This window comes from Vigna unguiculata, chromosome 10 (assembly GCF_004118075.2).
Source record: "Vigna unguiculata cultivar IT97K-499-35 chromosome 10, ASM411807v1, whole genome shotgun sequence".
NCBI lineage: Eukaryota > Viridiplantae > Streptophyta > Magnoliopsida > Fabales > Fabaceae > Vigna > Vigna unguiculata.
This window is the reverse complement of record NC_040288.1, coordinates 467,304-488,789: the sequence shown is the minus strand read 5'-3', so window position 1 is coordinate 488,789 and position 21,486 is coordinate 467,304. Positions and strand designations below refer to the sequence as shown.

Sequence of the window (21,486 nt, the reverse complement as noted above, 5' to 3'; positions counted from 1 at the left end):
AATAAAAAGTATACGGAAAAAGTGGGTGCCAATGAACTTGTTTTTCTTTGTATTTTTAAATAATTAAAAGTGAAACAAGGATAAATTAACACAATGTAATTGTTTGAAGGACTAAATTTCCTAAACAAACCATACAATAAAATTTAAAAAATAAAACTAATCTCAACCCAATTTGTGGTCTCTCATTTGTTCTTCTGGGTTCAGGAAAGTTTCCTTTTTTTTTTTATTTCCAACAGCTACAATTATTGATTAGCAATTTATAGAAATCATTTGTATTCAATTAAGGCATGATTTGGCCAATTCCTTCTCTTCAACCAGCTCTTGTGCCGTTTTGTCCATCTTATCCCTTGAGAACTCATCAATCTTCAGATCTGCCAAAAACATCATTGACATCATCAAAAAAACCATGAAATAATCAGTGACATTCTATCTTTTCACAAATTTTGATCCTTTAAAGGGTGTTCCAAAAAGGATCATGTTTGATATCTCAAAAGAGTGTGTTATTGATATTTTTTGCAGAAAAAGTTTAGCATAACATAAGTTTGTTGTGGTTAGGTTGACACAGTGAAAAGTTTTCTGAATCCATAGGTTTGAAAGAACACAAAGAAGAAGAAGAAGAAGAAGAAAATGTACCCTTAACAATGGTCCATTCTCCTTTCTCACAAGTAACAGGGAAAGAGTATATGAGGCCAGGTTGAACACCATAAGATCCATCAGAATACACTCCCATTGATACCCATGATTCCTGAAATCAATGCAAATGCAACAAAAGGTGAAACACACATACATGTAAAGAGGTTGTAACAGCTTGCATAGGGTGAAATTCTGCTTATGATAAAAAAGAACCAACCTTAGGAGTTCCTAGAACCCAATCACGAATGTGATCACATGCAGAACTTGCTGCAGATAATGCACTAGACAGCTTTCTGGCTTTAATAATGGCAGCCCCACGTTGCTGAACAGTGGTGATGAACTCACTGTTTAGCCTACACAAATCATAAACAAAATCACTTTCTTAATGAAAGGAAAGGACATGTCTATGGAATGATAGATACTGCAGAATCTTTGATATATGTGTTTCTTTTCTTATCCAAATTGAAGTTTTATTTCAATGATATATCTGAGATCCAACCGCGACTAGAAATAAGATCAATTCAGTTCACAAAAGTCGGTTTTGTAAAATTGAATCAGATATAAAACTCACCTTTTAATGTGATATTATAATCTTCCTCAACAAGATTTGTTAGAACTTTATGTTTGTGATGTGTAATAAATGTGTTGATTTATAACTAAAACATGGTAATGACATGATGTTGCATCTATGAATATCAAACTCAAATGAACACAAGTAAATCAAAACCAAAGGGAGTTAGACACTGAGGGTTTGAGAATGAGGTACCAGTTATCATCAGCAACTAATTCTCTGACTGGCTTCTGTGCGCCATTGGCAGTGACTGTGGCATGGTTGACATCTGGATATTGGGTTGAGGAGTGATTGCCCCAAATGATGACATTTTTCACATCACTGACATGAACATTGAGTCTCTCAGAGATTTGGCCTAAGGCTCTATTGTGATCAAGTCTTGTAAGACAGGTGATGTTTTTGTCAGGGATTGAAGGAGCAAACTCTTTCAAAATGAGAGCATTGGTGTTTGCTGGATTGGCAACTACCAGCACCTGCATCAATAACAGTGATTACCAATTTTGAGTACCTTTTTGGATTAGATAAAACATTCTGTACTAAATTCTACCACTAACTTGTTTTACAGTAAAAACATCCCAAAATAGTTCATCTGAACACACACTACTGTTGATTGATATTCAGGAAGCTGGCTCATTCATTCAAGAAACCAGAAGTGTCAGATTAAAAATTGTTATAACAGAAAGTTGTACAAGAACCAAGTACAGATGAAGATCAGGTAAAAAAGTGGGTGATGTGATTGCCATGCTTTGAATGTCACACATTCATGTAAGTATGAAACAATGTCATGATGCCATTTTTTTTCAAAATTAAACTCCAAAGAGGGTGAGAAAGTGGTTTCTGTCTATCTAACCTTACAATCTGCAGCAGCATTTTGCTCCAGTGCTGAAGCTTGAGCCTTGTAAATTGACACATTTTTAGACATCACATCTTTTCTTTCCATTCCTTCCTTCCGGGGGAATCCACCCACCATCACAGCAATGTTCACATTCTTGCAAGCTTCAACAACATCAGTAGTAGCAACAACACCTATTGCATTTATATGCAAACCCAATGAATACTATGAGATGTCACAGAAGAAAACTCATCATGTGAAAAGGGTTAAATATATTCTTGGTGATTATTCTATTCAATCATCTGCTATAGAGGTATAGTTTCATACATTTTTTGAAGTGATGTATAAATGTTTGCTTCTAATTCCTATCAAATGTTTGAAAACAGATTATAATGTAAGAGTTGTACTCAGGTTAGCATTAACTTTGAAAACATGCCTTTAAGAAGCGGAAAAGCAGCATCAACCAGCTCCATCTTCACCCCTTTCAAGGCCTCTGCTGCTGGTTCAATGTCAAGCATGTGCAGAATCACAGGCTGATCTGGGCCCAGCATTGCCCCTCTTGCAATCATTGGAACAAGTGCATATCCAATTTGCCCTGTTATTCAACCAAACCAAAATTAAAAGTTGCATGCCAATGAAGTTAAAAAAACTAATGCTGCAACCAAATTTTCCTACTCCAAATTTTCAATTATTCTTGTGAACATACAGTCTCATATTTTCAATGAGTTTCAGATTCTGCACTAGAACTAGTCCAGTAAGAAAACAGTGTATGCAATGTAACTGAATTCATTCAACATAAACATTCACACAAAATAGAAAAAAACACTGCACATCTGATTAGTTCTGTTTCAAATCTATGACCAAAAACAGTTACAAGAGTTAAAAATAAGAGCTCAATGTATTAACTTTGAATAGAAACAAATACTTCTAGTTTAGAATATAAATTGCATTGAAATAAAAACGCTAAAAGAAGATTTTAAAAAAGGGTTGTCATTACAATTTCAATCACTAAATCAATGTTTGTGGCAGTAATAATGATCATGTAAGTCACATTTTTGTCTTCAGTTTCTCACAATACCAAAGAACGAGACAAAACCTTGATCATAATTACTGCTTAAAACTCTGTCAAAGATATGCAGATAGAAAACACATCATACGAAAATTTGAGAAACGAGAAGACTAAATCATTCATGCCTGCAGCACCAGTGACCAATACTGTGATTGGTTCCTTCTCTTCCTTGAGAAGACCAAACATGTATCTAACAATCTTGCAAAACAAAATAACACAAAGCAAAACAAGAAGAATTTTCTTAAGAAATGTGTAGTCCTGAGTGTCCCATGCTAATGCTTCCAATTCCATGATCGGTTTGTGTTTGTGTTAATACCCAAACCAAGGGACACAAACACAAACACAGTCTCCTTCATTGCCCTTTTATACAATGTAACATAAATTTAAAATTGAAGAATCCATGCACATGTGACATTCCTCTGTAGCAAGACAATCATATACCATAACAGAGTCCACAAGAAATTAAAGTGCAAGGGAATCAATCATCATCACCTTAGCAGCAAAGAAAGGAACATTTTTTCAAAGTTTGATCTATACAATAAACATTATAATATTTTCACATGTCACATTTTTCTTAGATGTCAAACCAGCAAAGAATGATTTTTTATTATATAAAATGTTTAAAAAAAAAACACAGCTATGAATGGATTCTATTGATGTAAGAAATTGGTTTTGAAATTACCAGCAGCTCCAGTGACAAGAACTCTAACTGGATCAGTGGCCACCATTTTTGATTTGGAGTGAGATTCTAGAAAGAAAGCAATGGAAACTTCACAGTTGCAGAGTTAAAAGTTGATTGTGTATATATATAAGTGAAAAAATAGTGACAAAAAGTGAAAGAAAAATAGATAAATAAAAGCTAGTGAGTAAAATAATACCGAAACAGTTAGAGGAATTAGCAATTTTGTAAGGAAAGAAAAGAAAAAGTCTTTATTTTTTTTCTGCATGTAATATTGATAATTAATAAATGTATAAAGTATATATATGTGCTCTTTAAAATATTTAATTTTGTAATTATTTTTTATCTCTTAATTTTGAAGGCATAGCTATTGATTTTTAGTCTATCTAGATCAATTTTTTTTCTTTTGTAAAACGCTGTCTACATTATTTGAGGTATATAAATCTAGAATGATACAAATATTTGTATTCATAATAATTTAAGGATTAAATAATTTTTTGGTATGTATAAAAAGAATACCATACTGAAATTGTTCTTTTACCATAAATTTCAGTGTTCTATACTAAACATTATTGAATAAGCAAATTTAGTCATGGTATTGACTTTGTTACTTTTTTGAATAAACTGTATATTTAAAAAAAAAAATTGGTAATTTTTTTAATATAGTAATATATATATTTTTAGGTTGTATTTATTTATTTATTTATTTATACATATGTATTCATATTTTACTTTTAATAATTACGACATATACCATGTATAATGCGTGTATATTATTTTGAATATAATTTTAAAATTGTTATTTAATTCTATTTCTATTTAATTAGATAAAAAAAAACACGTAATATTTTTAAAATATACCACTTTATATAAATTAAAAGGTAAATTGACTTATTTACATGAATTAATGAACACCCACATTGTTGATAAAAATTACAATAACGATATATTTTTAATATCTATGATTTGGAAAATGCTTGTTGACTTTTAATTTTAGCAAGTTTGTTTATATTAGTGTCCACTATAATATAATAGAAATAAAATGGTTAATTATATACAAAATTAATTATAATAAAAAAGAATTTCACAAGTTATTAATATTTTTTATATTTATGATTAGGTATAAATTATTCTTGTATAATCTAGAATAATCTATGATATCTATACCTTTTTACTAATATTTATACTTCTATACTAATATATAAGTTAATTCTTCATTTTGGTGTTCAATTTTTTTTTTTCATTTTCTAATGTTATCATTAATTATTTGTTTTAAGTGATTTTTAAAAATTTGATCCTATTTTTTATTTGGCCATTTTTAAATTTAATCATTTTTTAAAATTAAAATAACTTGTTGTGATAAAAAAGTTACCTACAAAAATAATAAAAATTATCCATAATAAATTACAAACAAAAATTACCTATAATAAAAAGGTGAAGACACGTGTTATGTGTTTTCACCGATATATATCATATTTTTTTGTGTGTAGATATTGAATTAAAAAATAAATAATCTGATCATTTAATATAAAAAATTATCTTAAAATCTGATTAAATAATTGTACTAACATTTTTTAAAGTTTAATTAATTTATTCGATAAATTTCTTTTGTAATTAAATTAGAATAATTATTTATAATAAAAAGTACTTATAAAATAAATATTTATAATAGAATTGTGAAAAAAAATTATATTTGCTTTTATAATTATGATTAATGATAAAAAAATAAATTTAGATACCCATAGGATAATGTATAGTTAAATGGTATTGTAAAAAGTATATTTACTTTCGTACTTAAAAGTTAGTCTTTAGATAAGTCTCGAAACTCAGAAAAGAAAAAGATATTTAAAAGACAATTACATATTTCTTGTCAATTAATATATTTTGATACGGTATATTTATAAATAATTAATTAACAACTGAAATTTGTGGAAGGAAAAATAAATTTCACTTTACAAATTATAACATTGAATCCCTAAAGAAAACTATATGATTGGTAAATTTTAAAGTCTAGGGTTTTTCGTAAGTGGCACCGAAGAACACCAACGCAACAGAAGGAACGTAAAGAGATTCTGATTCAGCGGCTCGGAGAAAGACACAAACGCAAGAAGAGAAAGGTAAAGAAGGAAGCAAAAAAGAGTAAGGCATGTATTTCATATATTAATTGTTTTTGTACAATATTTTTTTTGTATTAATTTCGGTATTTGATTTTTTATTTTCCTTTCTTCTGTGTTTATTTTAGGCTCTGCAAATTTCAATGGCGGATTTGGAGGGTGCAGAAGGTTACAGGCCTTCTGCAGAATACGTGGAAGACAGCAATGAAGCTCTGATCGACTTGACTGACTCAACTGAACTTTTGTTTCTTAAGTTGCCTTCTTCCAATGTAAGTTTCTCCTTTATGCCTTTGTTTGGTTATTTGTTTTGAACGGAATCTGAACTGCTGATACCAACTAAATGAAAAAGAAAAATCACTAAGGATTGATATTGTTGTTCATCACGAAGTGGAAAATCAAGTGTAGTATCAAACAAATTTAAAAATAAAAGTGAGTAAATTGACTTCAGTTTTCAAACAATTAGGTTTCTTTTTTTTTCTTTTTTATCAAGCCTATCTACTAAGCGGAGTTTTAATTGTGTTAGATTCTGATTGGTGATTAAAAATTCCCGTGTATGTTTCGTGTTAATTTTGTTGTGCTAGCTCTCATTAAGGAGTGTGGAAAAATACATTTCTGTGTATTACCTCTATTCATTTGCTTACATTTATCCCCTTACTTTATTATAGGAGACTGGTCAATTTTATAACTTTTTAAGGTTGAGTTCTATTCAAATGAGCTGGTATGTGTATTGGCGGTGTTTCCTTCCATCTAGGAGTTAGATGGTGGAAGAGCCCTGCTTGGTGTTGTGTTAATTATTGCCATTGTTGTCTTGCTTGATGTGTGTATGATGTTGTCCAGGATTTTTTGTCTGACATACATGGAAAGAAATTGTCTCTCACACTTCATAATGATGGTAAAGTAGCCCGCTTTGAGGGTTCATCAGGTAAATAAAATTATTCATCTGTGCCACGACCTATTTTTTTCAACTTAAATTTCTGCATAATTGATCTCTAAATTGGTGCTTTTCTTCTTTTTGTGTGTGTTGTAGATGAATATGATTGCTTTCTGCGAGTGCCTTAATTTTCATTTTATGTTGGCAGGTAAGGTATATGATTTTGTAAGCTTTTTCGGTCAGGAACCAGACGAAACAGTTTTTGTTTCCTCTACAGAACCAAAAATTGGTAAGTATCCATAGATTTTGGTTTTTGTTTGAGAATTGTTGTGGCTCACAAAAAGCAAGAGCTTTGTTGTTACTATTATTTGAGGTAGAATCTCAAGTTACAAGAACATGTAGGATGGGACCATGACTAATCTTTGTTCTTTGGTTATTTCAATGTAAGAATTATTTGAGAGTTATCACAGCTCTCCAAGAGAGCTTTATTGTTAGTTACTATAATTTGAGGTAAAATCTCAAGTCATTAGAACATGTAAGTTGGGCTGGTGCTTGGTTCTACATCAAAAGTTGTCTGAGTAAATAGCCTTTACAATGGTGTTGGATTGGATGTACTTGCTGCAACATCCCTGAGTTAGTACCTCAAGTATATCTTCTTTTTTTTTCCTAATATAGTCATAGTTAATGAGTCGTGATAGTAAGAGTTCATTTGCTCCACATTCTTTTCTTCTTTTAAAAATCACTTCCAAAAGGTTCCGGTGTGTTTGTTTAACCTTCTAAAAACTTTTCTTTGTCACTTTGTTTAATAGCACTTTTAATTCTTACAGGTTTTTAATTTTGTAGCCTTTGAATTCAAGCATTAAGAGAAGTTATTTATTTCGCTTTACTGCAGCAAAGATTTCGATGCGAGTTTCAACCGTCCATTACCCTGATCCTAAAGAACTTGAGAACCTCAATTCAACCAACGTAAGACATGCACATCGACATTCTTCTGGAATCACGGGGACAACTTCATCTCGATACTTTCCTATGCAAAGTGGTGGACGTGCAGCTTCATCAAAAGGTAGCAGACAGAAAAGCTCTTTGTCTGAATATAGTGAGCCATCAAGTATTTCAAAAAAAAGACACGAGTCTAATTCTAAATCTAAATCTAAATCTAAATTCAACTTGTCTGAGGTCTCACATGGTCACAGCAGTGGCATTTCCTCTATGTCCCCGGAATATTCTCATGAAGGAAAACCAAAGAGAAGAAAACTTACGGAATAACTATATAGGAAAGAATAGGGCAAGAGTTCTATGTTGTAAAAGGATGATGAATTTACGTTGTATTTTCTGTGGCTACCATTTTCCTCTATTTTTCAAATTGTCATTTGCTTCAGTTTCACAATGTTCACTAATTGAAGGACCTTTCTTTTCTAATTTTTATGTCTTATCTTTGTGTACTAATTCAGTTGTGTTCTTCCTATGGTTGGATTGTTTTGGTCCTAATAATGTTTTTGAAACCCTGCTGGCATCACATCGTTAGGGCCTTTGTTGTCAAAAGCCTTTGTTGTCAAAAGTGGACTGAATGAAATTTTGATAAAATTGTATTGTTTTTTACAAAGGAAGAAATAGGAGAGAAAATACATGTGAAGGGGTTAAAGAATAGTGAAGGTAATATTTTGGAAATTACGTTTCTGGAACTAATTTCCAAAATATAAAATAAAACAAAAAAGAGAAAGAATGTCAACAGGGAAAAATACGTGAATTCATGAACCTAAAATTTAAAGTTAGGCATCGTAGAATTCTGCAGGGCTTTCTTTCAGACGTTGTAAGTGCATATTAGGCTTATAAAAAATGGATGATTATTTTCAGTTTTTAATAAAATTTAATTTATTATTTTGAAATAAAGCATATCAATATTTGTATTTATGACGGATAAAAAGATGCTTATTGAAAATGTAATATATTTATTATTTGCAATATAAATCATACATGTTAAAATAATTTATTAAAAAATGAAGGAAAAAAGAAAAAAACAAGACAGGCCAATAGTGGAAGGGTTTTAGGCCAATATGCTCAAGTTTTTGGACCGAACACTCATTGCTCTTCGCTCTTCTTCATCATTAAAGGATTTTAGGCCAATATGCTCCAATTCACCTGTTTTTTTTTTTTTTTTGTGATCATGGATAAATTAAAGTTAATGGATCAAAATAACTCATTCATTTAGTTTTAATCTAAATAGTTTTAAAAGTATTGTGTTGCTTTATTTATCTGTTGAATGATGATGAATCTCTCCTTAATGATACAATGTGCCTTGATCTTGAGGATTAGTCTATAAGTGAAAAAATTGAAGATCAAAAACCCTTTCTTTTCTTTTATTCAATTTACAGTGCAATGCAAGACTTTTAGAAGATACAATACAAACTGAAACTAAGATTGAGGGAAAAAGTTATGGTAAAATATAAGTATCATTATAAAACCTAAATCTTCCAACTTCCAACAGTAACAGATTTGAATTTTGTTGCTCTAAATATTTATGTTTTGTCAATCTCCTCAGCCTTCTGAACTCTTTCGGTATTCTCCAGTAACTGACGTGCTATTTTTAGCTTGCCACACTTCTGAAACACCTGTTCAAAAATGTCTCTAGCATAAGCTGACAAAGGAATACCCTTTTCCAGCATTGATTTCACTTTCTCATAAGCAGCATCTAGTTCACCTCCTCTGCACAACTTCTGCAACTTCTGGTTCTCCAATTTTCTATCCAATTTAACACACAGATCCAACCTACCATGTTCTCTCAAAAGACTCTCCACTAAATTGTATGTGTCAAAATTTGGAAGCAATCCCAAACCCAACATTTCAATCAGCAAATCATAAGCAACTTTCCAGTTCTTACCCTCACCATGACCATGGATCAGAGCAGTGTAGGTTAAATCATCAGGAAGACACCTGTTCTTGTTCATGATTTCAAAAACCCTGGTAGCATCCTTTAACTTTCCCAATTTACACAGCATAAGTATAACAGAGTTATAAACAACCAACTTTGGCTTTAAGCCAAGGCTCAACATCCTCCCAAACAAATCACTAGCTTCCTTCACTTTGTGACATTCACACAATGCCTTTATAACAACAGAGTAACCCTCATGAACACACCTCAGTTTTCTTTCCTCAACAATCCTCAAAACTCTACCAGCTTCTTCTGTGTTACCCAAACGACAAAGCTCACACATAACCTTAACCACAACAAAAGAACTAGGTAACAATCCAGCCTTAGAAACTGCCCAAAACACTTGAACTGCAGGCTGCATTGCATCACTGTTTCCTCCCATGTTAGGAACTAATATAGTATATGGTCTCCGAGTGTTCCTCACTCTCACCTTCTCAACAGATCCTTCTTTTGCACTCGTCAAACACAGCTCCCCAATAAGCATATTAACAGCAGATCGAGTAGGGAGCACTCCAATCTTCTCCATTTGATTGAAAATCTCAAGGGCTGACTCTACTCTACCAAACTTACAAAACCCAACAATCATGTTACTGCAGGAGTAAGTATCAGGGGTTTCAATCTTGTGAAAGATTGAATGTGCAAGCTGAATCATCTCCAGAGATGATTCCCTCTTGCAGAGAACATAAAGCATGTTGTTGCACACAAGGTTATCAGGCTTACACTTGAACACAGTCTCCGTATCCTCAAACAGTGACAGTGCTTCCTTGATTCTTCCTTGTCTCCCCAAAAACCTGATGCAAATGGCCAATGCCTTAGGCGACACTCCACCTTTGTGAAACGCCACTGTGGTCAGCAAGCATTTGATGTCATCAAAGAGCTTTCTTCTCCCCAAGAAATCGGCCATGTACTCAACCACGGAATCATCAAAGTGAAACCCCATGTGGGACCCGGCCAAGGAGAAAAATTTCAAGGTTTTGGCCCTACCCAGTTGCTTGTAGCCCCTCAAAACGCCAAGAACGAGGTTAGAGGTTAATTCTCGCTTGTGGAGAGCAAAAACGCCAGCCATGTCGCTGTGGGCGCAAGAGACAAGATCAGAGAGAAGAGAGGAAGGGTTAACGACATGAGAAGGGGGTGAATTGCTGCGTGGGATTGGGAAATTGGGGTGAGTTTGGGGAGAAGAGGAATGAAGAAATCTTGAAGAAGCTTTGAAAACATGAACAGCGAAAACAGCGGCATTTCGAGGCCTGCAAAGCATTACAGTTTGAAAGACCAATGTTATGGTTTTCTGCTTTTCCTCTTTCTTAGTTAACTCGTAGAATCGTTTCTCAGTTCAGCAAGCTCGGTTGAACACTAGAAGATAAAAACGACAGCGGATTTGTTTGTTTGTTCGTAGGTATTGCATTTGTTTATTTATTGGTGTCTTTCTCAGATTTTGCCTTCCCACTTTCTCCTTTGAGTTTCTGGATTAAGGCAGGTTAGGGTTTCTCTTCTTAAGTATAAAAGAATTATTTGAAATAATATATATTAATTAATAATGATGTATCTTCTATAACTATTATGTAAATAAAAAACTCATACTTATATCATCAATTCACCATTGACTTCTAGGGTAAATATTTAAAATAAAAAAGTAAAAACATATTTTAATTTGAATTAAATTTCTATTCATGCAATCTACTTTGTTTTTATTTTCTTATATTTCACTTTATTGTAGATATACGATGAACCCTATAAACAAATATGAAGGATTTAGAAGTGCAACTTGGTTAAATAGGTTTTCTGTTGCTTAACTTAATTTTTTAATCAAAATTTATTATATTTATGTCACGTTTTAAACGTCATGATATATTTATACTTCGACACATTTTCATTTTTAATATTAATTGAAAAATATATTTGATATATTAAATAAATTTAATAATTTATAAATAAAAAAATTAGATTCATACATTTATAAGATGGCCAGACTAAAATTTGATAAAGAAACTAATTTAAATTGTCACTAAAATTTTAAATTTAAGTAAAAAGAAGAAAAAAAATACTCACACGTGTGTGTGTGTGTGTGAGGACCCATTTCTCATTCGGTTTTCTCTCCATTCACTTCACAAAGCAGTTTTACTCTTCCGCCGCCGTGGCAGTGGCACGAGCTCGTGCAATTCCCCCTTTTGTCAAGGTTCTTTCTCTCTCTATCTATTCACTATTTGAATTGAATGTAATGCTACTCTATAAACGATTAGAGTCTCTTTGTTTTGGTTTTACTCACCGTTGTCTATTGTTTGTGCTCAATCCCTATTCTTGTTATTTGAATTAATATCATTGTTTTAATCAAGACCTATTCTTGTGCTCTTAATCCTCGTTGTCTTTGGGGTTCTCTTCGCCATGCATTGTCATTGTGATTTTAAATGAGTGAGTCGGCTATTGTGTTCAAGAGAAATGTTGTGTTGAGGCTTGTGTACATTTTATGGTATTTGTTCTTTTATTCTCATCAAGAAACAGAGAATCGGGGTTTTGTTTTATTTTTAGCTTAATTTTTTTTTTGTTGGGTCTGTTGATGATGCGTGCGGATATGCGTTTAGGGTATTCTATTTGTCAATCCACCCAATTCAGTGGTTTTAACTGTCTAACGAGATTGAACTGTTTTTGGATGTTATGGAGAAAGAAAATGTGATGCTACGTTTAATTTTGAGTGTGTTGAGATACTGGGATAAATGAGCACAAGTTATTTGTAGGCTTTGATTTAAGCAGCGACTATAGCGCTGTTGCATGGCACAATTCCTAGATCTGCATTTACTTCATGCGTTGCAATGTGGTTTTGAGATTCTAGCAATTTGTTCTGCTTTTGAGTTAATTTGTTAAATCAGTTTTGGTTTTCTTCTTGCAGAGCTTCGTCCTCCTTTGCATCTGCAGGCTCTGTCATTGTTTAGTTGGTCCTTCCAGGTTCGTCCTTGTGAATGCTTCTTATGCATTGTGTATACTTGATTCGTAGTTTGCGGATTAATCATAATATTTTTTGTTCACTCACAGGTTGAGTATTTGGTACAATGAAGGTAAAGAAGGCTAAAAGAGATCTGCATACTGGGGAAAAGAAGAAGAAAAGGAACAGGGAACAAAATGATGAAGTAGAGATACAAGCTACTGTGGAGGACGTGGAAGGTAACTGTGCTTTGTTTTCATAATCATCACCCTTTTGTTTGGCTGTGTCTGATGTAAAGTGTTTGTTTCAGTGGATAATGAAATACATGTTAGTGACACAAAGAAGCAGAAGGCTTCTGTCAACAAAAAAAGGAAGAACAAGGACAAAAGTCTAGTTAGGAAACGAAAACCGAAGGGTGAAGAAGTTGATTTGGAAGAGCAAAGCGGTGAGTTAGAAGTTATATGGAGTGTAGGCTAGTGTCAGAGTTTAAACTAGAATATATTTTATTTTCAATTGTTGTAGAACAATTGCTCATACTATTGTAGTACTATATATTGTGTTAATTTTCATTTGGTGGCATTGTTTCTCCCTGTTCTGGCATTTGGTATAGACATCTTTTTATAAAAAGTACTTTAACTATGTCATCCTGATCATGTTCAACATATTTGGTTAAATGGTTACAGATGAAGTAGTAGATAATTGTCATTCTAGTGCTGAGGAGATCCAAGATATTGGTGGTCATAGAGATTTGGATACTGGAGCAGTTACCAAACCCTGTAAGAAAATACATTTTCTAGTTTAATTCGTTTTGTCATTTTGGATTGTAATATTTAAACTTATGCATTGGTTTCCCTCTTGACAACTTTTATGATGTAGGTAGGTCAAAGAAAGATAAGAAAAAAAGAAAACAGGAGGATAGAAATTCCCAGGATAAGGGAGAAGGGTACAACAATCTGAAGGAAGTTTATACTATTTCCTCCGTAGATGATGACTGCTCAAAAGGAATGAAAAGTATGAATTGTTAATATTAAGTGCATTTCTTTTCGTTTGATTTAAAACTCCAAACGTTAGACATTCATAACATGTTTGAACATTTAGAGATATCTTTCTTTCAATCTGTTGATCGAATGGATTGTGATGCACCTTTGTTTTCTGTCCATATTTGTCACCAATTTACTAACAATAGTTTCTGAATGGGTACTTCTGAAACTACAGAATGGATCATGGAATACCATCAAAGCAGACCAGGATTGGAAGTATTGCAGCATCAAATTGATGACTTTATAATTGCTCATGAAGAGAAACTGGAAGAGGTAATTGTTTTGACAAACATGCATGTAATGACAACAGAATGATTAGACACACTTGTCATATTAAGCACTGATTCATAAGCATGTTTTTGAATTCCATAAATGTTTAGGCTTTTATTTTTCATATCGTACGAATGATCCCACATTGTTTTGTCTTTATTTTTGTTTTACATGTAATGATTTATTTATGATTGCAGGAAAGAAAAGAAAAAGAAGCCCTTGCTGCTGAAGGGGGGTGGACAGTTGTTGTACACCATAAAGGTAGAAAGAAAACTACTGATTCTGAAACTGGAATTGCAGTGGGTTCGGTTGCTCAAGCAGCCGTGGAGAACAAAATGACCAAAAAGAAACATAAAGAAGTTGGTCTTGATTTCTACCGATTTCAAAAGAGAGAAGCACAGAGAAATGGTAAAATATGTATTTGTTTTTGAAAGTGACCTAAAAGTTGTTCTGTTTATGTCAAACAAATTTCATTAATTAGGGAGTTTTCTATCAAAGTTTGGATAAAAAAAATTTAGAAGCTGATGTCATTTGCTTTTCTTTTGTTTCTAATGAATTCCTTAATGTGTAAGTAAAAAAAACCGTAATGTTTTTCCATTTCTATTCCCATATTGGATATTCATGAAATGGATCTCATGTTGCTATTGGTTGGAACTGCTTAAGGAATTATATGATTTCATGTATATCATGCTTTATATCTCATTTTGTTTCTTAGCTCAAGTTGTTGGAAATCAAAACCTAGTAACTGTTTAAATTGATTTTGATTAGATTTTTGTTATTGTTGGTGATCAAGGTGAGATAAACCCTTCTTATTTTGTTTGCAGAGATCATGACACTGCAGAGCAAATTTGAGGAGGATAAAAAACGTCTACAGCAGATGAGAGCTGCCAGAAAATTTAGGCCTTATTAATCAATGTTTTTAGCACAGTTCAAGGTTCACTGTAGTTTTTATGGGGAATCTAGGTTAGTTATGAAGTCTTAAAGTTGAATTGTTCCACAAATCATTTAAAAAAAGATTTCATTTATCATTCCAATTTTGCCGAAGGTATTTGTACACAAATGTAGGTAATCATTATTTTATTTCGAGTTACATGACTCTGCAGGGGTGGGAACTTCATTATTTTTTGGCAACATTGTTATAAGCTCAACAATCTGTGTATTTGTTAGTTGTCATTTATATGCAAAATTTTGTTAACTATATAAGTATATAGTCTAAATTTGTTAATCTCATCCTAAATTATTTGATAAACTTAATGAAGTAATTAGTTACACTAATCTATCCTATACAAAAATATTGTGTTGTAAATATAAAATTTTGACAAAAAATTATCTTGTGAAAATCATGATCTTAAATATTTTTAAATATACATCCTTATAATGATTGAGAAATGGACATTATTATATATGGTAGTGTAGAGGAATTTGATCCATAAATCTTATAAATTTATTTTGTTTCTCTTTAATTTCTAAGTGATGATGTTTTGATAAAAGAAATACACTATTTCAAAAACTACATAAGAGAGTCACATAATCTTTTACTTGTAAAGGATGCAACTCCTCTTTGGAGTGGACGTGAAAACAAAGAAAAAAAAATTTTTTAATTGTAATTATAAAATATATAATACTCGTAATTATCAATACTCATAATTACCTTATTTATCATGTAATAACTTTAATGTAATTTAATTTTATTGCTTTCTCTTTTGATATGAATAATTTATTGAATATTTTCTTCATGCCCTAAATAAAATGAAAAATATTTGTGAACGACTTAAATTTTCTTCTCTCTCACACACAAATAAATATATATATATATATATATATATATATATATATATATATATATATTCAATAACATAAACAGAATAAAATTTTCTTCATATAAATTAGCGCCCAAAATAAAAAAATATTTGTGAACGAATTACGAATTAAATGATAAACTATTTTTTTTCTAGAATTTGTTCTTGAAACAAAAAATTAAGTTTATATTGCCTAATCAATGCATGTTCTATTACATAACGGAAACAAAAACCTTTTCGATGTAAACTTGTTGTCTAAAATCAATAAGGATGAATATTTTTCACCATTGTTGTCTAAAATCAATAAGGATGAATATTTTTCACCCATGACGAGGAGTTATTTAGAATCTATTAATAAGATAAATAGTGTATCTGAAAACTCCTTTGAGTTAAATTACTAAGAAGAATTATAATTGAAAATTTTAATCATTGATATAACAATCTAAATTCAAATTTTTTTGTCCTATTTGATTTAACAAATTTTCAGAATCCCTACGATCATGTTTTGAAGTATTGCAGAAAGCATTGCGAGAGAGTTCGTTGGTTGCCCTACATTGCTTCCCTGTCGTTTTGCCGGCCAAAACACAACCATTGTTGCCGTTTAACTGTTTGCTTTGGACATTTTCTTCTCTCTCACAGTTTGATTTGATAATTCACGATGAACGATCTTCTCACTGTAAGTTGATATCTGTAATTCCCTCTTTCGATTCCAAAATTCGATTTTGATCACTGGGTCTTGTAGTTCTGTTGTTAAACTTATTGTTTTTCTGTTCTAATTTTTTGCCATCTCAGTGTCAGATTCATACTGTGTTTTATTTTATTTTATCTAATTTGAAGAAAAACGACATTAAGAGGTGTCCAAATTTTTTACTTGGATTCTAGTGGGATACGAATAGGAATCATCGTGTTCTGATATTCTAAGCCATAAAATTTAGTTCCTAGCTGAATCACTATATGGGTAGTGGAAATTTTCTGAAAGGCGGTGTCTTACTTTAACACAGATCATGGTTAATCCCTAATTAGATTTCAGGTGGTTATTTTGTCTGTGGCATAATTGTTAGTTTTGGATTTATTCTGATAGTGATTCTGGTGTTTTTGTTTTGTTTTGTTACTGTTAATTAGTTGGACATGGGTCATGTTTAGTACAATGTTGTTGTGTTATAAGATCAAAGTCTATGGATAGTTTTGTTTTTCCTTTTACTATTATCATTGTTATTTGCATTCTTTCTTGCAGGATTCATTTGTTGGTGGGGCTGGTAATGGCCAGCCTTCTAGAGAAACTGACATTGAAATGGGACAGGTTCCCAGAAGCAACTCTGATATGGGAATGGAAGCTTTTAATAAGCAGGTACACAATGTGCATGCTTTTTAAAATTTGAAATCATTTGACTATTTAGGATGCAAATTTATTACTTTGTAGGGTTTTTTGTTGTGCGGATATTATTTTAGAATAGGCTGGAAGTTGAAAGATATTGTTGTCCAAGGGGATAATAGAACTGATAAGTTTTGCTGTTTCCGTAATCAACTTTTTCTTCATGTAGTTTGTTCAATAGTGTGCAGTTTAATATCCTACATGTACTGATATTCTTTGTTTTGGTATTAGATCCATGAGGTTGATAAACAGATCGATAAGCTGGCGGTGCTACTTCAAAAGCTAAAGGTATCCACTATCTTTATTGTTTGTTACTTTCCAGCAGCAAGATCTCATTTCTAAACTAAGAGTACATCTTCCAGGAAGCTAATGAGGAATCAAAAGCTGTTACAAAAGCACCTGCCATGAAAGGTTTGTGTCACAATGCAATGTTATTTTTTTGGTTACATCAAGTGCAATGTTTTGTTTTTTAATTGAAATCATCCGTTTTGAATTCAGTTGTAAGATTTTCTGGTATAGGTGCTGACAATGTATTAACTTGGGAGTGTCATAGCTAGATACATGACATTTTTTTAGTATACTGCATTTGTTACTAACACTAAATGTGAGTAAAATTTGATACTCTTTACAACAATGAATCAAATCTGTTACTAAAGCTTGTGCCATTAAACTTGTGTTAGGATGCAATGGAATATTTTAGTTGAACCATCCATTTTGAGTTTCGGAATAAGATTTTCTGGTATTGGAGCTGAAATTTTATTAACTTGGGTTTTTCAGGCTGCTATAGCCAGACAGACACATGGTAAAATGCCTTTCTAGCAACAATGGCAAATTGCATAATATTTATGCTTAAAATTTAATTTTTTTGATATACTGCTTTTGTTCCTTTCAATGTATGCGAACAAAACTTAATAGTGTTTATAAGACTAATAAACCTATAACATTATTTTCAGGTATCAAGAAGAGGATGGAGAAAGATATTGATGAAGTTGGAAAGATTGCTCATGGTGTCAAAACAAAGATAGAGGCTATAAACAGAGATGTATTGAGCTATTTGGCTTAATATTGTTTTATTAGATCTCAATTTATTGTAAATTTTCCGACAACTATGAAAATTATTTGTTCAGGAATTGTATTTTGCAGAACCTATCCAATAGACAAAATCCTGGTTGTGAGAAGGGAACAGGTATTGATAGAGCAAGAATGAATATGACAAAGTAAGTAGGTTGTAGACATCTTTCTAATTGTACTTGATAAAAAGGACCCGGAAAACTGAATTATTTACTTCTCCTTGAAACCACAGTGCCTTGGCTAAAAAGTTCAAGGATCTCATGACAGAGTTCCAGGTATATTTAGTTTTTAACACCTAACACCAGAAGCTGTTTTTCCAACTTCATGTCTGTCTTCTCATCAATGTGTTGTGGTTCAGACTCTTAGACAAAGAATACAAGATGAATATCGTGAGGTCGTCGAGAGGAGAGTGATAACAGGTTTGAACATTTCATCCCTGTGGTACACTAGTATAATTGTTTTTTTGTTTATTATTTTAAACTTATATATTAGAAAGTGTTTAATTATCTTAACTTTGTGACACTTTGTGATTACTTGATTTGATCTACAGTTACTGGAACTAGGCCAGATGATGAGGTGAGCTTAACTCATGAGTTTGTGATTTGAGATGAGATATTCACTGCATATAAATTTTGTTGTAATTGGCCATCATTGACTGTGATAGACAATTGATCACCTGATAGAAACTGGAAACAGTGAGCAAATCTTCCAGAGAGCAATTCTAGAAGCAGGCCGAGGACAGGTACCTGGTTTGTGATTTTTCACATGAATTTGTCTTTTCCTTTTGTAAAGTTCAACACATTGTGTTATCTTTTCTGTCATCCTCTTTTTTTGGAAAAACCGGGTTTGTTTAATATCTGGAAAAAATGGCTGAGTCAAAAATTAATTCATGATCCATACATTTTCTTCATTATCTTTCTATTTACATCAACTTTATACAGTAAAGCGAGTTTTCACATTCTATCTCATGGTCAAAGACTATAAGTTTTATTCAGGGGCGTAGTCAAACATTTCAATTGTTTTATTTTGGTAACACATCTGAAATTATAGTAGTTATGATTTTGCCTCACCTGTGTGGAGAATTAAAACAAATGAAAACCTGGATTTTGCAGGTAGTAAACACAGTAGAAGAAATCCAAGAGAGACATGATGCTGTGAAAGAGATTGAGAAAAAACTTCTTGATTTACACCAGGTTTGCCTACACGAAGATCTCAGTCTTAAATATTTATTCTAGCTGTAACAATAGCATGTCTAATTCTGTTTTACCATTTATCAGATTTACCTTGACATGGCAGTCTTAGTTGATGCTCAAGGAGAAATTCTAGATAACATTGAAAGTCAGGTTTGTTCACTCTGTGCCTCTCACACCCTTAATCTTGTGTTTGCATGCATGTGTATGTGGAACACAGGGCATATATAGTTTGATTTTTGGTTAATGAGAGACTTGTTCAGGTCAACAACGCAGTCGATCATGTCCAGAGAGGGACAACTGCACTTCAAAATGCTAAGAAACTGCAGAAGAACTCACGAAAATGGATGTGCATTGCCATAGTTATACTGTTGATAATAGTAGCTATCATAGTTGTGGGTGTTCTCAAACCTTGGAAGAGTAGCTAGTGTGCACTTGAGTGTGTGGCCCTGTACCTTTTTTGTCCATAACATATGCATTTGTGTCAGAAGAACATCTTAGAGCAGAATTCCTAAGCCTTCTTATCTTGTATGATCGAGGTGTGTTTGTTTAGTGTGGTGTGACTGATTTCTGAATACATTCATTGTGGTGTCTCAAGATATAAATTCATATTCTTTGTAGTCCTCAAAGGTTTATCATTATCATGGTGTTTTTGTTCCCTTGTATTATTCTATAAAGATGATTTTTCTGTCACTGTCTAGTTGCAATCTTGCATTGATATTCTTCTTGGAAAGAAAGCACATCCATAGAGGACACTCATTAATGCTTGTTCAATTTCTGATATATTTGCTTCTTCAATTCACGAACTTTTTTTTTTGGTGACAAGTTTCACTTTCCACTTTTTAGTATCAATTTGTTGTAGGATGTCATGTATTCTTCTTTTTCTTCATATAATAATAATAATAAGAAGAAGAATTTTGATGTTATAAATATTATTATTATTATTATAGGAACTTACGTGGATATCAATATACATTATCCTCTATATTTATAAATTTGAAAAGTTTTTTTCGTATTCAATTTCAATGATATTTTATTCTCTCATACTGTTATAGATTTCATTATTCATCTGAGCAACTACTTTTGTTTTTCTTAGGAAATTTTTTCTTCTTCTTTTATCATTGTTTAAAGTTTTTACCTCTTCATGATTTCTTTATCTTTCCTTCATTCCTTCATTTTTTTTATTTGATCTGATTTGTCGCTCTCATATCAAACTATATATATATATATATATTAATTTCGTGAAGATAAATCATCTTTGTTCCTTTTCATTTGGATACTAATTTAAATTGATTTACCACTATTTTAATTATTATTTTTATTTAATTTCTTACCTAACCTAGTTTTAATTTATTTCATGATCTTGACCACATTGATTATGCCTTGAGTCTAATTAAAACGCAGTAATTATTGAAATTTTAATATTTTTATTTATTAATAATTATTATATTTAGATATATATAATATTTCCCTAATACAAATTTGTTGTTTTTTATTGATTTGATTTACTATAATTAAATTATGTGTTTATATTTTATGTTAAATAATTATTATAATAATAAAAAATTATATATTGAATTCGACCTATTGCAATGCATGTCAATATAAATTTTATTTGAATTTCAAAATAAAATGCATCTGTAAGAATTCTTAGTTATCTCTTGAATTCTTGATCTGTGTTATTTTCAACAAGAGTTAATAATTTGAGAGAGTGATTACATGATTATTTTACTTATTCTTTTTCCTTGTGCCTTTGAATAACCCATTTAAGTACGATGTATACAAAAAATAGAGAAGGTGAAAATGAAATAGAATATTTTCCCTACATATCCTTGCTTTATTATGCTTTTTACTTTTAAGATCAGGTTAAGTTTGGTGAGGATTATAGAAATAGAGTAGATGAACAAAAATGTGAGTGTAAATATATATGTAAGAAAAAAAGGTTAAATATATTTTACTCCTAAATTAAACTGTTGTCTTTAAATAAAATTATAAAATGTTTTATCTCTTTAAAATACTTTTGCCAAGGATATATTACAATCCATTATAAAAGTTTGTATGACACAGCAGAAACATTGTAATTTGTTAAGAAAAATATTTTACATGAACTTTTATAAAATTCAAGAACCAAT

At 31.5% G+C, this 21,486-nt stretch overlaps 5 protein-coding genes across 7 annotated transcripts; 3 read left to right on the top strand and 2 right to left on the bottom strand.

Annotated features, from left to right (window-relative positions):
* Positions 1-22: 22 nt before the first annotated feature.
* On the bottom strand, positions 23-3,498 carry LOC114166484 (malate dehydrogenase, cytoplasmic-like). The gene is made up of 7 exons (XM_028051221.1): positions 3,231-3,498; positions 2,473-2,631; positions 2,055-2,230; positions 1,400-1,677; positions 851-986; positions 634-745; positions 23-371 (listed from the first exon to the last, which is right to left on the bottom strand). The coding sequence occupies exons 1-7, from the start codon at positions 3,394-3,396 to the stop codon at positions 277-279; spliced, it is 1,122 nt and encodes a 373-aa protein (XP_027907022.1). The 5' UTR covers positions 3,397-3,498; the 3' UTR covers positions 23-276.
* Positions 3,499-5,753: 2,255 nt separating this feature from the next.
* Positions 5,754-8,215, top strand: LOC114166108. 3 transcript variants are annotated; one of them, XM_028050768.1, is made up of 5 exons: positions 5,754-5,928; positions 6,027-6,167; positions 6,736-6,820; positions 6,978-7,058; positions 7,662-8,215. In XM_028050768.1, exons 2-5 carry the CDS (start codon positions 6,042-6,044, stop codon positions 8,033-8,035), a joined length of 666 nt encoding a protein of 221 aa, XP_027906569.1. In that variant the 5' UTR covers positions 5,754-5,928; positions 6,027-6,041; the 3' UTR covers positions 8,036-8,215. The 3 variants fall into 3 exon arrangements, with proteins under 3 accessions (XP_027906569.1, XP_027906571.1, XP_027906570.1); XM_028050770.1 differs by having other exon boundaries at positions 5,768-5,901; XM_028050769.1 differs by having other exon boundaries at positions 5,768-5,923.
* A 1,070-nt stretch (positions 8,216-9,285) lies between these two features.
* Positions 9,286-10,955, bottom strand: LOC114165843 (pentatricopeptide repeat-containing protein At1g63070, mitochondrial-like). The gene has a single exon (XM_028050441.1). The coding sequence runs from the start codon at positions 10,951-10,953 to the stop codon at positions 9,286-9,288; it is 1,668 nt and encodes a 555-aa protein (XP_027906242.1). The 5' UTR covers positions 10,954-10,955.
* A 797-nt stretch (positions 10,956-11,752) lies between these two features.
* LOC114166307 (ribosomal RNA-processing protein 7-like) lies at positions 11,753-15,120 on the top strand. Its single transcript, XM_028051021.1, has 9 exons — positions 11,753-11,871; positions 12,580-12,635; positions 12,723-12,851; positions 12,923-13,057; positions 13,296-13,388; positions 13,489-13,623; positions 13,828-13,925; positions 14,120-14,330; positions 14,747-15,120. Exons 3-9 carry the CDS (start codon positions 12,740-12,742, stop codon positions 14,830-14,832), a joined length of 870 nt encoding a protein of 289 aa, XP_027906822.1. The 5' UTR covers positions 11,753-11,871; positions 12,580-12,635; positions 12,723-12,739; the 3' UTR covers positions 14,833-15,120.
* A 1,031-nt stretch (positions 15,121-16,151) lies between these two features.
* On the top strand, positions 16,152-20,047 carry LOC114166310 (syntaxin-132-like). Its single transcript, XM_028051022.1, has 13 exons — positions 16,152-16,397; positions 16,956-17,069; positions 17,325-17,381; positions 17,456-17,504; positions 18,047-18,135; positions 18,237-18,310; positions 18,397-18,439; positions 18,523-18,583; positions 18,715-18,740; positions 18,829-18,906; positions 19,277-19,357; positions 19,442-19,507; positions 19,618-20,047. Exons 1-13 carry the CDS (start codon positions 16,380-16,382, stop codon positions 19,780-19,782), a joined length of 921 nt encoding a protein of 306 aa, XP_027906823.1. The 5' UTR covers positions 16,152-16,379; the 3' UTR covers positions 19,783-20,047.
* Positions 20,048-21,486: the final 1,439 nt, after the last annotated feature.

Bases quoted from the DNA above. Each gene is read 5' to 3' on its own strand.
- LOC114165843 (XM_028050441.1), bottom strand. From the start codon at position 10,953: ATGCTTTGCAGGCCTCGAAATGCCGCTGTTTTCGCTGTTCATGTTTTC.
- LOC114166307 (XM_028051021.1), top strand. From the start codon at position 12,740: ATGAAGGTAAAGAAGGCTAAAAGAGATCTGCATACTGGGGAAAAGAAG. The intron at 12,852-12,922 runs GTAACTGTGCTT...TGTTTGTTTCAG, and splicing joins TACTGTGGAGGACGTGGAAG to TGGATAATGAAATACATGTT. The intron at 14,331-14,746 runs GTAAAATATGTA...TTTTGTTTGCAG, and splicing joins GAGAGAAGCACAGAGAAATG to AGATCATGACACTGCAGAGC.
- LOC114166310 (XM_028051022.1), top strand. The intron at 17,070-17,324 runs GTACACAATGTG...TTTTGGTATTAG, and splicing joins TGGAAGCTTTTAATAAGCAG to ATCCATGAGGTTGATAAACA. The intron at 19,358-19,441 runs GTTTGCCTACAC...ACCATTTATCAG, and splicing joins AACTTCTTGATTTACACCAG to ATTTACCTTGACATGGCAGT.
- LOC114166484 (XM_028051221.1), bottom strand. From the start codon at position 3,396: ATGGAATTGGAAGCATTAGCATGGGACACTCAGGACTACACATTTCTT. The intron at 746-850 runs GTTGGTTCTTTT...CATTGATTTCAG, and splicing joins GGGTTCTAGGAACTCCTAAG to GAATCATGGGTATCAATGGG. The intron at 372-633 runs GTACATTTTCTT...TGTTTTTGGCAG, and splicing joins AGAATGGACCATTGTTAAGG to ATCTGAAGATTGATGAGTTC.
- LOC114166108 (XM_028050768.1), top strand. From the start codon at position 6,042: ATGGCGGATTTGGAGGGTGCAGAAGGTTACAGGCCTTCTGCAGAATAC. The intron at 6,168-6,735 runs GTAAGTTTCTCC...GATGTTGTCCAG, and splicing joins TTAAGTTGCCTTCTTCCAAT to GATTTTTTGTCTGACATACA. The intron at 7,059-7,661 runs GTAAGTATCCAT...GCTTTACTGCAG, and splicing joins CTCTACAGAACCAAAAATTG to CAAAGATTTCGATGCGAGTT.